The sequence below is a fragment of the Musa acuminata genome, chromosome BXJ2-8 (assembly GCF_036884655.1).
Source record: "Musa acuminata AAA Group cultivar baxijiao chromosome BXJ2-8, Cavendish_Baxijiao_AAA, whole genome shotgun sequence".
Lineage (NCBI taxonomy): Eukaryota > Viridiplantae > Streptophyta > Magnoliopsida > Zingiberales > Musaceae > Musa > Musa acuminata.
In genome coordinates, this window is record NC_088345.1 from 46,175,939 (window position 1) to 46,191,265 (window position 15,327).

At 37.6% G+C, this 15,327-nt stretch overlaps 1 protein-coding gene across 3 annotated transcripts in view; it reads left to right on the forward strand.

Moving 5' to 3' along the window:
• Positions 1-15,327, forward strand: part of LOC135619716 (isoleucine--tRNA ligase, chloroplastic/mitochondrial-like) — a 29,143-nt gene continuing 13,816 nt past the window's right edge. For 2 of the 3 annotated variants that reach the window (XM_065121986.1, XM_065121989.1), the window contains exons 1-12: positions 1-182; positions 266-428; positions 675-826; positions 937-1,038; positions 3,785-3,854; positions 6,418-6,530; positions 6,688-6,756; positions 7,450-7,557; positions 10,183-10,333; positions 13,501-13,732; positions 13,961-14,247; positions 14,338-14,474. In XM_065121986.1, coding sequence (XP_064978058.1) covers positions 162-182; positions 266-428; positions 675-826; positions 937-1,038; positions 3,785-3,854; positions 6,418-6,530; positions 6,688-6,756; positions 7,450-7,557; positions 10,183-10,333; positions 13,501-13,732; positions 13,961-14,247; positions 14,338-14,474 — 1,605 coding nt within the window. In that variant the 5' untranslated portion in view covers positions 1-161. Of the gene's footprint in view, positions 183-265; positions 429-674; positions 827-936; positions 1,039-3,784; positions 3,855-6,417; positions 6,531-6,687; positions 6,757-7,449; positions 7,558-10,182; positions 10,334-13,500; positions 13,733-13,960; positions 14,248-14,337; positions 14,475-15,327 lie in introns of those variants that run through there. The other variant, XM_065121988.1, reaches the window with a different exon arrangement.

Here is a 15,327-nt window from a genome sequence, read left to right on the forward strand (position 1 = left end):
CCTGCGGGACATATGAACCAAACCCTCCGGTTCTCCTCTTCCTCCTTATCCCCCCTCCCACTCGCCTCCCTCCGCCGTATAAACGGCGGTTGGCTCTTGTATCCATGACTCCTCGCTAACCTCTCCACCGCTCCTCCGCCGCCGCAGCTAGTCTCCTCACCATGCGGGCCTCCTCCTCCCTCGTACTCGCCTCCTCTCCCTCTCTCAGCTTTTCTGTTTCTGTAGTTGAATCCAATCGTGTAATCCGTCGAGTTGTTGTATGCAGGTTTCGCCTCCCAGGATTGGGCTTCACTGTCGAAATTCTCCTCTTCTTCGGCCTGTTCTGTTCGTGCGACCTTTCTGCACCGAACTCGCTGAAGGTTGTCTTGGCTCCGGCTCGAAACGGAGAGCTCGCGGACCCGTGATGGCAGCGAAGAAGGCTTCCGAGGGTAATTTACTTTTTCTTTCGAGGTTGCCTTGCTCGAAATCTTTTACGTGTTGCAAAAAAATGCGATCTTGATCGGTCTTGGCTTTTTACACATTTTAAAAAGAAATATTACTTGTGATGATATTGGATATTCTACTTTCGTCGTTGTGGTAATATTGTGTCAGCCAACTGCTTGAAAGATGTGAATTTTAACTGGATATATTGCATTCTTATGTATGATTTTATCATGAATGCTGGTTTTGGAAAGGTGCGAAGCAAGAGGGGAAGTATAAGCACACAGTGGATTTGCCCAAGACAACTTTTGGCCTGAGGGCAAATGCAGTGGTAAGAGAACCTGAGATCCAGAAGCTGTGGGAGGACAACCAGGTATTTAAGCGAGTGGCGGATAGGAATACTGGGGTAAGTTCTGTTGGATTAACTCTTTTGCATTGTTGCTCTTTTTTTTTTATTGTGGTTTTGGGAAATGATCTAAAATCAAACCAAGTTGTTGATGCATGGCTGCCTGACAGGGGAGTTTCGTTCTTCATGATGGCCCACCTTATGCAAACGGAAGTCTACACATGGGCCATGCTTTAAATAAGATTCTGAAGGATATTATCAACCGTTACAAGGTAATTTTGTCAGCCTCAGTTTCTTGTGATTTGTGGCTTTCCATTTGTGAGTTGTTATAAGGTTCTAGCATATTATTGTGTTTTCAAATATAATCTGTCACAAATAATATGATAAAGGCTGCACGTTCGGCACTTTATCCTAAGGAGCTTGTTTAATTAAGTTGGATAATCTGAATTTGTAAAAGAATCAGGAGACCTGAACCTAACTAAAAACTATTATCATGGATAATTAGGTTAAAGCAATTTACTTGCTGTTCCCAAACATGCGAAACCAAGTATAGATAGTTTGGTTACAGGTGGTTTTGTTGGTACCTTAATAAGTCACATTCAAGCTTGCAAAAAATGCATTTGCAAATGCAACACAGCCCCAATCGACAAGTGATGAAAATATAAATGCATTTGAAAATGCTGTGGGCATGTTTAGTTGTCTGCAGCTGGGACTGTAAATGCCCAATTACGCACAATGACTGGAAGACAATTGTTTGGGTGATTGTAAATGGATGTTGCATAAAAAAACCAGTTACAAATGCTTGCATTTGCTTTTGTCATTTCGACCTGCAATTGGAACTTGCAAAACCAACTATAAATAGTTTGGCCGCAGGTGGTTTTGTTGGTAGCTTGATATAAGTTGGGTTCCATCCTGCTAAAATCGTATTTGCAAATGCAACGCAATACCATTTTACAAGTGATGAAGCAAAAATGCAGCGCAACCTTGGTAAATGTAAAAATGAAACATAGACAACCGAACTTGCCCCTGAGGGTGCATTTAGTTGCCTGCAGCTATAAACACTTGCAAAAATAATCATAGTGCAACTATAAATGCTATGATCACAGTTGCATTCACATTTGCTTGGTTGCAGTTTTGGTTGAGTGGCTTGTGTTCACAGAAAGTGGCCGATAGTACGTGTTTGGTTGCCTTCAAGTATTCTGTTACTTAGGAATACATTTTTCAACTAATGCCTACTCCTTGCAGATCCCATCACAAGTGGGTTTGTTTGGAGTAGGTTATTATTTGTATGTGTACTCTCAAATAGTTATGGTGTGTGAATTAGCTGATCTTGACCAAACAGACCCATTTTTGTGTTTGTGCTTAATCGAATTGAGGACTTGTTTCACTCAGTTCGAGTTTGATACAAGCCCAATGATAGTGTGTGGGCTCATCTGGTTCAGCTTGTTTGTGCTTGGAGAGAATGAGGTGGCGAAGGTGAACGGTAATGGGCTAGATGAGGTGGAAGAGAAAGTTGGCTTGGTGATTTGGCAATGTCTGCAAATCGTGATAGTGATGCTCAATAAGAGAAATCTAAAGGAATAATAAATCCATCATTAGATTGCTTTCAATGGGGAAGGAGTTGTCACTGATTGGGGATGACAAAGGAATAGAGGAGATGAGAGGGCGGTGTTGACCATGAATCATGGGAAGCATTTCAAGATCTTGGGAAGGAGCTACATTTTAGAGTGAATATGCTGAAGAAAGATGGAGATTGGAAAATCCTAAGCTATTATCTTATATTATGTACGAAAGTTCTCTTAGATTCTAGCATATTTTTTTAGATCATTGAAGTAACTAAGGGTGCCGGGTAACTAGTCCAGGCGGGTGCCTTCAGTTGGACTTGGGCATATGACCCAAGGGGCATCAAATTGAGGTTTGGGTTGTGCCTAACTGAAATAGGTTCGTTGATTTTGGTTAGATCGAACCACCCCCACAAGCATGAGCCCTTGCTCCCTTGGAACACTTAATTGATGAGCTATGTGGCAGTATCTTCCTTTGATGAGAGGATTTCGTGTGATCTCCTTCCCCTCCTCCTCGAGTAGCTCGCCTCCCTCCTCTTCCCTCCTCCCTGGCCTTGATAGCTCCCTCTCCTCCACTCCCGAGCCTCCCTGAACCCTAACAACCTCTTCTCCCTGATAGTGCCCCTCCCTGCTCCTAGACCCAGATAGCCCCCTCTCCCTCCTCCTCTGCCCTGCTCCCCTCCCAACTGCCAACAATCCACCTCTTATACCCGACAACACCATCTCCTCCTCCTTCGACAACAAATTAAATTTGGACAATGTACTTTGGTGCCTTAAATGAATGCAATTTGATGTGCCATTTTTATTTTAATGATCATATTTATCAATCATGATATATACATTTTAAATTTTAATATTAGGTCGCGCCACTGATGTTTTGGCACCTCGGGGCCTTTTAGCCTCTCATGCCTTTGACTACACTGTTTTAGGTCAATGGCTTGGGATATTTAGCTCATGTTATAGAAATAATTTATTAGTAAACACTTTTTGAGCTTGCCCTGATGGAGATGGGTTTTGGTTCAGGCTGAAATTGTGAATTGCATTTTTGTTTTTTGGGCTTAGCACAAGCTGCTTGCAATCTAGCCAGGCTCATCAGCTTGAGAACAACCCATTTACGGCCTTAATAGTAGAATACTTGCATGCAACTTGGCCACTTGTAGCAAAACAATTATAGGCAATCTAGTTGAGGTAACAAAATAACTTTTTTATGGTTCTTTCCCCTTTTTTCATGGAATATCAAATGTGGTCTTTTAGTTCTTTCCTTCTGTATTCATTTTCACAATCACTACATGCCTATCCACTTAAATTTGTATGCATCAAGACATGTCTCTGTTTTTGCAGATGTTATTGGGGAAGATATATTAATATATTTCCTCATGAATTATGATTGTATTTATCATGATATCGTGACTTGAATAATTATGCTATCTTAAAGTTAGTTTTTTTGCCGTTGCAGCTTCTTCTGAACTATAAAGTCAATTTTGTTCCTGGTTGGGATTGCCACGGTCTTCCTATAGAATTAAAAGGCAAGCTTCACAACCTTAACATATTTTATATCCTTCATAAACATGTGAATTATGGTAGTTAAACAAGTTTGTTTTTGTCAAGTTGTCATTGGTATGATTTGCCTCATTTAGTAACCTCTAAAGAAGTTGATATACATTCCTATGAAGAGTATATATCAGACTTTAATATCTATGCAAAGCCACAATTGTCAGAGTATTGAAAACTGCAAATTTCTAATTCTATGTTCTGTATATAAAAAAGCCTAATATGGCCAGTTTTGAACCATAGATTTTGGTTAATGTTTTGAAACATATGTTTTATTCTCAGTTCACCTTAATGTTAATCTCAAAATCTAGGTGATCTTATATTTTTGTTGCACATATAGATTTTATGTTCTCTAGCCCATGCATTATAGAGTGTCCCTAATCTTGTCCCACTTGTCAGGCTTATTGAACACTCATTTATGTTGAGCACCGAGGGGAACTTTAGAATTGCCATTCAACACATTTTTAAACCTATTTTAAACATTTTTTTTTGCATTCAACACTGGAAATTTAAACTTTCACTGTTTTTGAATTTTAAACCTTATTTCTGATAGCTTTTGGTGATAGGTAAGTCCAGTAAATTACCGATTGGTATGTACCAGTCTGATTAGTATTTAATCCTTAGCTATACAATTATATAATTTACCTCTATGTTTTATATACACAAAACATCCATATCCTTTTAGTTATAATATCCTTTTGCTTCTTTTCTAGATCATGAACCTCAGGTCATTCTTGGTCTACTTACAAACCCAATTAATCACATGAAGACTGTCCCTTCACTGTTCTCCTTGTCGACTGTCTGGGTATTTTGTCTGGCCTGCTTATGCAAAATCCCTATTCTCATCTCTTCTGATTATCTTTCCTCTTTCTACTTATTTAATATTTTTGTTCTTTGTCGTCGGTTTTATCAGGCCTAGTTCTGTCAGTGTCTTCTTCCTCTGCTCCTTCCTCTTCTCTCTCTCATTCCATTCTTAAACTATTATATTACAATTAGTTCTGGTTGAGTTGGCTGGGTTCAACTTAGATTGGGATAATCTGATTCAGAAAACTAGGGTCCTGAGTGAGTTACTAGTGGTGTAAATATAGGCCAAAAAAGACAAAAGGAACTTTATTTAAATGATAAAAATGGAACTTGGTGACTCTCAGTTTGACTAGTGATATCATCCTCATAGAGTTGAATAGCAGCAAAAGATCTGTACAACTGACCTCACAGCTGTTGGGACCTTGAATATTATTTTTATGTCTTTCAGGTACTTCTACTTGTCCAAGCTCTGAGAGTTTTCTTTCACCCTTGTACTCATGCATCATACCACTAAATAATAGGATCATCTTTGGTCTCTTGTTCTCTATGTGGTCTTTTTTTATTGGAATAACAAAATGAAAAAGAGTGAACTTTTGAATGTGGCAGCCATGGAGGCTCATTTATGTGTTATACTAGGGCTATTTGTGAATTTTCCTTACATTCTAGGATTGTCTGCAATAGAGGTAAATCCAGGAATGATTTTGCAAGGTATTTTGCCCGTAAACATTCACCCAACATATTGTTCATCATAGTCACTATCATGTGAAGTAGGAACAATTGTTTCCAACATTAGCTGTTTGTTGTTACTATCCTTTTGCCCTAGCTTCCATTTTTGATGAGGCAAGTATCTGTTATTGGATGTTATTCCTTGTATCATGTTGATTGATAACTGACTTTTTCTTACCATGGCTTCGTTTTCCAGCCTGATGTTGAATAGGAGTGTGCTCCATGGATTTAGATGACAAGAAGTTAGGTGCAGAAAAACAAGCAAAAGGAACCAAACAAAATAAGAGAATAATTGGAGGAAAAAACATGATTTAGAAATCTATGTTGAATTTTGATTGTGTTAGAGTTACATGGACTTTCTTTGTTTTTGTAACAAAGTTCTCACTGCTGATTGACATGGGTAGGAACTCCTTCAGGGCATCTTCATTGCCATGTTAAAATTTGGCTAGAGCAACTTAGTCGGGAAATATCTAGGACAATATTTATAGGTGGAAGATTTTGCTCTTTTGCCTCCATATAGTCTACTACATTATATGGTTGTATCTGCATCTTGTCATCTAAATAATGAGAACACATAGATGATACTGATAGTATGATGTGCACCATCAAAATTCTCCTACCTACTACAAAACAAGTCTTAAAACCAAGGTTCGCCGTACCGACGTTTCGACTCATGCTCGGTACGGTACGGTACGGGTTTACTGTAGCACTGCTACAGTGCGGACCGGTACAGGGCGGTCCGCGTACCGACAACTTGTCGGACCGGTACGTACCGCCCGTACCGGGCGGTACAGCTCGGTACGGCAAACCCTGCTTAAAACTATTGTACATTTAGACTGTAAGAACTCATTATATTTTTAAAGCATATATACTTAGTTAGGGCTGCAATTAATATACTTCTGTTTTACTGATTGTTTGATTGTTAAAATTTGACTGCAAATGATATTCAGCTTTTAGTCACTTTCTTTTGCAAGTGACCTTTCTTTGGACAATTTTCTATTGCTTTAGTTCTGCAGTCACTGGATGAAGATACCAGACGAGAATTGAAGCCCTTAAAGTTGAGACAAAAGGCTGCAAAGTTTGCAAAAGATACTGTGAACATTCAGATGAAATCTTTTAAGGTATTTTTTTTAGTCGATGAAATCTTTTAAGGTATTTTTTTTAGTCTTTCTATCTTTCTTGTAACTGCACTTTGTAAACTTCTGATCTTCTCAGATAAGTACTACATCTCAATTCCTATGTTTGTTGTATATATTGCTAACTCTTGCAAGCTGACAGCGCTTCGGGGTATGGGCAGATTGGGATAGACCATATCTAACCCTTTCACCAGAGTATGAAGCTGCACAGGTTGGTGTACTCTCGCCTATCTCCCTATTTCTTCTTTTCTGATGTATCTTTTTGGATCTTTCACCACTGTTTTCCATAATTCGAGTCTGGATTCTTACAAAATGTTCAACTGTTTCCTGTTGACTATTAGTTTTATGGTTTTGATCAAGCTGATGTACCATGGTCCAATCTTGTGCTGGGCCAGTATAGTATCATCGCTTAATGTGCCTTTCATGTGCCAGGTTACGTTCCTAGATGTGCTAAAAGGATAACTTACTTTTGTAAGTCTCTATTGGTTCATCCAAGTTAAGGCCAAATTCTTCTTGGTAAGCACTAATTAAATTTGTACAAATCACAGAATTATACAACTCGTGACCAGCTGGGAGGTTCATCTACTGGCTTATAGCTAGAAATTTTCTAGATTGTCTTTGTCAGGATTCAACACCTAGTTCGAGGAAGCATTGTTTATAGTTGCCTTTCTATCTATCTTTTTCTCCTTAACGAACCCATTTTTATGTGGAAATTATTTTGTGATGATCAAAACTTTTCTGTTTGTAGTTCTGCATGACTACATCTGCATTAGGATTTAGGATGTAGATATTGCAGGCGCATGGTTTAGTGACCATCTTCTGTTGCTTCAGTGTTATGAATGTAAAATAATCTTATTGTCATTATCTATCTGCTATTCATTCTTTCTGTGTCTTTCCTTGGTAGATAGAAGTTTTTGGTCAAATGGCACTGAGAGGATATATTTATAGAGGTCGAAAGCCTGTCCACTGGAGTCCATCTTCATGTACGGCTTTGGCAGAGGCTGAATTGGAGGTAAGGTAGGAATTTTGAATAGTTATTTTTTGAAAGCTTGTGTAATCATTGTTGATATATTCTGAATCTTGTGGAACATCAATAATCATTTTCTTTACTGCAATTGTCATAATTGTCAATGATGCAGTATTTTCTCAACTTCTATGATACACCTTAGCGCAATTGATGTAATTTCTCATCTTGAAATAAGCTCTAGAGTGACTACCGAGAATCAAATATAGAAACAGATATTCTTTGTTAATGTATTTTAGACAATATATACCTGGCGCATAATGACACTGACCTGCATGATAGAATTAAGGATATATATATATATATATATATATATATATATATATATATATATATATATATATATCTGAATATCCAATATTTATACTATACCATTATTAGATGATGATCTTTTTAGTCTCTAAGTTAACTTTTTTATACTTGTCAGGTGGAGACTTTTGAATTCAGTATTATGTTTCACACTGTTTTCATCTTACATTATACATTTGTGGATTAATTAATTTGGACTCTTTTGGAGTCTAGTCATAGAGGCCCACATAATGGGTGGACTAGTTCTATAACAAAGTTTCTAGTGTTAAGAAAAGAATATAGAACTCATGCAAAAGTAACATGATAGACACTAAGAGCCGTTTAAAGCAAGATTCACAATTTCGTGTATCGAAGGGCTCGGACTAGTCCTTATTGACATATCTAGTACCAGCATATGTAGTTTCGATATATAGATATAGGCCAAGTTAAAAAAAAAAAAACTAAAAGAAGCTGAAAAAATAAAAAAATAATTGTCTGGTATAGAGTCTTTACCGTCTTGTTCCAGGTGGCTAAGAAGCACGAATACGGACATGGGACACGGACACGACGATATGTCATTTTTTAGAAATTAGGATATAGACATGATGAAGACATGTTTTTTATTATATATATATTACTAATTAAGAAATAGGATCTTTATATTTTATTCAACTTATTATATTTGCAGTTTATTCAAATTATTATAACAATTAATCCAAAAGTCAGAAAAAACAGATTTTAAAAATAAAAAATAAAATAGGTTAATCATATTTTAACAGTTTAATGGAAAGCAATAAAAAACCCAGATTAAAAAAATAAAAATGATAAAATAGGTTAAAAATATTTTAACAATTTAATCAAAACTAAAAAAATAAAAAATAATAATCGAAGATAAGTGTTTTTAGTAGTAAAAAAAGCTAAACAAAGTTGATATACCTTGCAAGGCCGAGGAAGAAGCTTCGCTGGACGTTGGTGAAGTCGTCGAAGGCCTAAGGGTGCACAATGGCCATTGGGTCACTCGCAAGTGGGGTGCTCAGGGTGGAGGGCCTGAGAGCACATGACACGACGACGACCGCCGGGTCACTTACAAGTAGGTTGCCGGAGAAGGAGGGTTGAAACCTCCGGTTCACTTGGGAGTTGGAGTAGAGGTGGCCGGTGGGTGGTGGTGGTTTGGGGGGCACTTAGGTTGGGGACAGAGCCTGTCTCTTCCATAGGCAGGGCGGGGGCAAAGATTTCACCAGTGAGGAAGAAGGGAACCTAATCCTTATCGGTTCCTTCGCATGCGAGCACTGAGTCCAATACATGAATGCCATATCCAACGAATTTAAAAATAAAAAATAAAAAATAAAAAAGGACACGTGTCTTATCGTGTCGGTGATGAATCTGTGTCCAACATGTGTCGTACACGAGTATGCCGCCCAAATCAGCGTGTTCGTGCTTCCTAGCTAGGTGGTACCAGTCTTATATCAATTGATACCAGCCGTATACAAGGCGTCCATAGTGGTAAAAACCCTGCATTGCCTAGTGTAGGCCTAGTACTATGCGTATTGTTTGGTTTAACCCTGGTTTGTATGTTGTTGGATGCATTGTCAATGGTTGTGGCTATGGTTTATATTATCGGTTCGTGTCGGTGTACCGGCTAGCTATCGGTATGGTATGTACCAAGTTGTACCGAGTATACCGACACATGGTACACTGGGGTGTACTAATGTACCACCTGTATTGATCCTCTATCAGACCAGTACACATCGCCCATACCAAGCAGTATGCTTTGGTATGTCAAACCTTGGTTGTGGCTTTGTCGAACATTCTTTTATGCTGGATATAGAATTTATTGACTCTTTGGAGCTATTTCCTATAAACATTAAGAAAACAACTTTAATATATAAAACAATTACACATGATTAATGCAATTTGCAAATATGATTTAGAAAATGAGTGTGCCGTTTTCTAGGCTGAAGCTGTACAAGTATATCTTAGATTTGTGAGTGTTCAACCTAGAAAGATCTGGCTTAGATCTAAGAGAATTTGTTTTGGTCTATGAATTTAAATTGGATCTATATGGGCTAGCATTTTAATGAATTTAATTTGGCGTGCTGGATCTTGGTTAATCTGCACTTATCTAAGTCAGATCCAGCAGTATTCGACTAAACTTGCCAAGATTGATAAAATGATGGATAAATTGCTAGGATCGGGTGTGGCTTTGCTATGTGCTCTTGGGAGCCACTTAGGCTTATAGTTTATGTAAATATCTGTGCATTACAAATGGCACATCGTTTCCATTCTATCTCTGATGAGTTTTTACTTTCTTTTTTTTCTTTACAGTATCCTGAAGGACACATTTCTAGGAGCATATATGCAACATTCAAGATTATTAGTGCACCTCCACCTTCATGTCACTTGCTTGAGGAATTCTTTCCAGAGTTGTGCTTGGCCATATGGACAACTACTCCATGGACTATTCCAGCAAATGCTGGTAAGATTTTTGTAACTCAAAATGTCTAGACTTGTTATCTATAATTAGGTATAATGAATAATTGTTTGATTTATGAAATATTTTTTGAGAAATATGTTAGGACCCTTTTTCTGAGCTTTTGAATAATGTTTATGGAGTCTGTTTAGTCCAGTTGTTTATTGAGTCTGTTTAATTCAATTAGAGTCGGGTAGAGGTTTATTTAATATTTATTTATTATTAAGAGTCCTAGTCTTGGTGGACTCTAGGTGGAACTCTATAAATAGTGATGTAATCTTTTCTTTAAATCAATCAATCAATCAATGAAATGTTATTCCACTCTGTGGACAAACCCTAGGAGGTCGATCCCCTCGAAGTGATCAAGGAGGGTCGATCCCCTCGAAGTAATCAAGGAGGGTCAATCCCCTCGAAGTGATCAAGGAGGGTTGATCCCCTCGAAGCGATCAAGGAGGCCGATCCCCTCGAAGCGATCATTATCATTCCCTTTTCTCCCCTTTCTTCCACGATAAGATCGTAGGGTCTTATCAATTGGTATCAGAGCGACGATAAGACTTTAGGGTCTTATCAAAATATCTGCATTATTTCTCGAGAAATGTTAATACTTGCCAATGTTTGTATTCAGTTGTGCAAAGGAAGGAGAAGCTTTGATGCATATACTATATATATTCCATATACATGGAATAGTTTTATATAACATATTTAAAAGAACTTTTCTTTATTCTGTCTTCCTACTCTTTCAATGATATTTACACTCTAGGTGAATGATATTGTTAACAAGGTTCATAATTTTGTGTATCCGTCAGGGCTTGGGCCAGTATTATACTGGTCCGTACTGGTGTTCCGAGTGTTGGTATGATATTTCATATTGAGTTTTGAAAAAGCCTAAGAAAAGCTAAAAAACAAGACACAGTACAGAGCATGTACTGCCCTGTGCTAGACAATACCAGCCTTGTACTGCACGTATCGGGTGGTACAGGTCCTAACCGCTTGGTTTACCTGGTCTATATACCAGTAACCTATCAGACTGGTAAATACTGCATGTACCAAACCATACTGGTGGTATTGCAATCTTGGCATTGACCAGTATTTGAAACCTTGGTTTGCACTTTGCTGTAACAATGGATGTGTAATCTAAACCTGCAATAAGAATGCCATCTTTCATCCTGCAACTTCTTTTGTGAAAATACTTCCCTTTCAAACTTAGGTTGGATGATCAATTTGTTAAAATTTGTAATTGCTAACTCTAATAGATAACATCAAGTTATCGATGTGCATGCTTAATCCATCGACGAAAAAAGTCATTTTGTCTAAAAAAATGCTCCAGCAATGTATAGCATTGAATTATTGTTCCTTCTTGGTTGGCAGGTCATGCCATTACACTATGTTGGCTTGGCATAATGACCATGTTGGGTTTAATTCATTATGCATCTTGCAAGCACATACCAGCATACTCCCATGCTGTGAAACTAAACCTTGATGAACTCATAATTCATGAAGTAATTATTACAATTTTATGAATGATAAGATTGCACAATATATCTAGTTTTGTGATCCATATTGGCCATTATGAAGTTATCCAATGTTGAAGAAAAACTGAACTTTCTCAAGTATATCCAAAGCAAGGTTTTGAATACCAGTCCATATCGGCGTATCGAGCAGGTACATACCAGTATATACCGTCGGTACGCTAGGGCGTATTGATGGTCCATCCTAAAACCTTAAAAATACATTCACTTACCACGGCAGGGCATACCAATCGGAATGCCTCGATAATGGTCGAAATTCGAGGTGGTACCAATCGGTACGCCTCGGTATCGATCAAAACACTAGTACTGCCCGGTAGAGGACAGTCCGCGTACCGGTATCCTCTCGGACCGGTACGTACCATCCGTACCGAGCAGTATACATTGAAATTGAGAACCCTGATCCAAAGTATAAAAAAGTATATAATAATTTGATATTTTCAATTTATTTGACAAACAATAAAGAAGTGCTATATTAATATTTATACCAAATGCGTCCAATATGGTTGAGACAAAGTAGCTGTGTTGTAAGAAGCATAAAATGCTTCTCTTTTCCTTGTATGCAAATCCTAGTCTAAATGCTTTTGAGGCAAGGTTCGTCGTACCGCCTGGTATGGGTGGTATGTACTGGTCCGACAGAGGACCGGTATGGGCAGTATATATCGGTTTATTAGTACGTCCTATCATATCATGTGTTCGTATGTTGATACAGTTTGGTATGTACCATACCAACAGCTTGTCGGTACACTAGCATAGACCAGTAAGGCGAACCATGCTTTGAGGCTTAATGTTTGAGTAGTTTGGCACTCTAGAAATGTTGTGTTAAAATTTATCTGCAATTTGTGTAGTCATCTGTTATTTGTTTAGTTCAGCAACAATCACAACAACAGGAATTGTTATGTCCCAACTATTTGGGGTTTGTTGCATGAATTTTCTCGCTGTTGAACTCTGTACCAGGCAATATCATTAGTTAAATTAAGTGTATTATAGTAAAGTCTTCTTAGGTTTCTCTCTATTGACTTTGTCATGGCATATGGTCTCTTGCAAATTGCCATACTGTAAGGAAAGGGACTAACACATTCATTTTTTTAAGAGAAATGCCTTTTCCCATGTAATATTTTGTCTTAGAGAACCAAACATTATCTGCAAGTTTTCTAACTGCAATCCAAATTGTACATGAGCCTTTCACAGCCAAAGAGGCCCAAAGAATGAGAATACCAACCCTTTTGCTTTAATATGTGATTTAAAAGAGCAGCCAATTCTCCTGATTCTGTACATTGAAAGGAACATTATTTATTTTCTCCATGCTATGAGAACAATGCTAAAATGTGCTTTAGCAAGAAACTCATTATCAAAATTGCACTGAGTTTGACAATGCTCAAGTCTTATGAAATACTTGTCAGAAGTAACATAACTTTTTGATTCTTGCATTTCACTATCGTTGGATAGCAGTTCCAATCTTAATTATTACTGTTTGTACTGAGGATTATATCCTCTGAGTTGAAGAGTCTATTGCAAAGTACCAGAAGAAGAGTTGTATCACTATCATGAGTCTGTGGTCTTAAGTTTCTTATTCAATTTGTATGATTCTTGTAGTAGGGAGCCAATGTCTATATCTTAATTAATAATATCTTTGGCAATTCTCAGCTGTTGCTGTTAATGCTAAGCTTGAATACGTAGTAGCTGAAGTGCATCATGCTTTGGAAGATGCAACAATATCTGAGAAGAAGCAAACAAAGGCTGGCAGGTTATTGAAAATTAGTGAAAGAAAGCCTTTCGTTATAGTGGCTTCAGAGCTCGTGCCCATGCTTGAGTCTAAGTGGGGGGTGAAGCTTGTGGTCAAGAAAGCTTTCCTGGGATCAACTCTGGAGAATTGCAGGTTGTTACTTGACATAAAGCATAGTATGTCTCCATCTTTTAATGAAAACCTATGTGAATTGCCATAATCTACTACTGTATGATGGAACATACTTAGAGAAAAATGAGTACGACCTTCAGCCTAAATCTTACCAATGTTAAATGTGCTGCCAGAAGCCTTATGTAATTGTGTCAGTGATTTTTTTGTTGCTTTATTTTCGTTATAGTCTAATTGAAAGCATGATGCCAGGTATGTTCATCCTTTAAATGGCAAGGAATGTCCTGTGGTACTTGGCGGAGACTATATTACAACAGAGTCGGGAACAGGATTAGTTCATACTGCTCCTGGTCATGGTCAGGAAGATTACATAACTGGCTTGAAATATGGACTACCTATATTTTCTCCTGTGGATGATGAAGGAAGGTTTACTGAGGAAGCTGGTGAATTTAATGGTCTGGAAGTCCTTGGGGCTGGTAATGCTGCTGTTGTGAAGCGCCTGGATGAACAACTATCGCTTGTTCTAGAGGAGCCATACAGTAAGTTTTATTTTAAGCAGTGATCTGGCCTTTATGTAGCTGAGGTGAAAGTTTGCATTACTTTCTATTCAAATTTCTGCTTTCTTTTAGAGCACAAGTACCCATATGATTGGAGAACAAAGAAACCAACAATATTTAGAGCCACCGAACAGTGGTTTGCTTCTGTTGATGGGTTCCGCCAGTTGGCTATGGATGCAATTAACAAAGTAACTTGGATTCCTGCACAGGTATCAGTTACCTTTGATTCTGACTGTTTGGAGAATCATCAGGCATAAACGAGATTCAGCTTTTCAGTCTACTTAATTTCAATGTTATACTCACCTTCACTTCTAATTTGTTTGCATTTATTTTGCAAGCTATTTGATATAAGTTTTTCATAACTTTTATGCTGGGTTGTTGTATTTTCTTTGATGTCAAGGAGTAAATATGTCGAAATCCATTTGGTTTCAATTTTTCAGAATAGTGAAGTTTTAAGACTTTTAGTGTGTTTTAAAGTACTTACATAATATTATATTGAATCTAGTGTATCTGAGATCAAAGTTTTGCTGCAACAGAGTTTGGTAAAAATTTTCTGCTAACAGCAAGGTTATATCTGTTCTTGAAGCATATACTGAAATGGCCTGAAAATTGGTTAAAAATTTCTGTGTTCCTTTATCTTCTGTATTATGTTGTTTAATAGTATGGTTAATGCTGTCGAAGGGCTGCAAGCATAATAGATAATAGATGGTGAACGAAATGATATTAGATTTCTGACAGATAAACTAGAATCTAATTGTGAACTTTGTGAGGTCTAAAGTTGTAAGAGAGAGACAATTTGTGGAAATCTTGGTCATGATTTGAAATATGGTCCAATACCATCTTCAACGCTGACCAGTACAGTGCTGGTATATCAGATGGTATACCAACCTCTCTGTTGGTATCACTGAAACAATAAGAAAAAACTGAATACCAACGAGTCCTGACCTATACAATCTAATATCGGTCCTTTGTTGGACTAATATATTATAGACTGATTGGTGCTTGTTGTTTAGACCCATATGTGAAAACCTTGATTTAGGTAAGGTGCAAGAAATTGCCTTT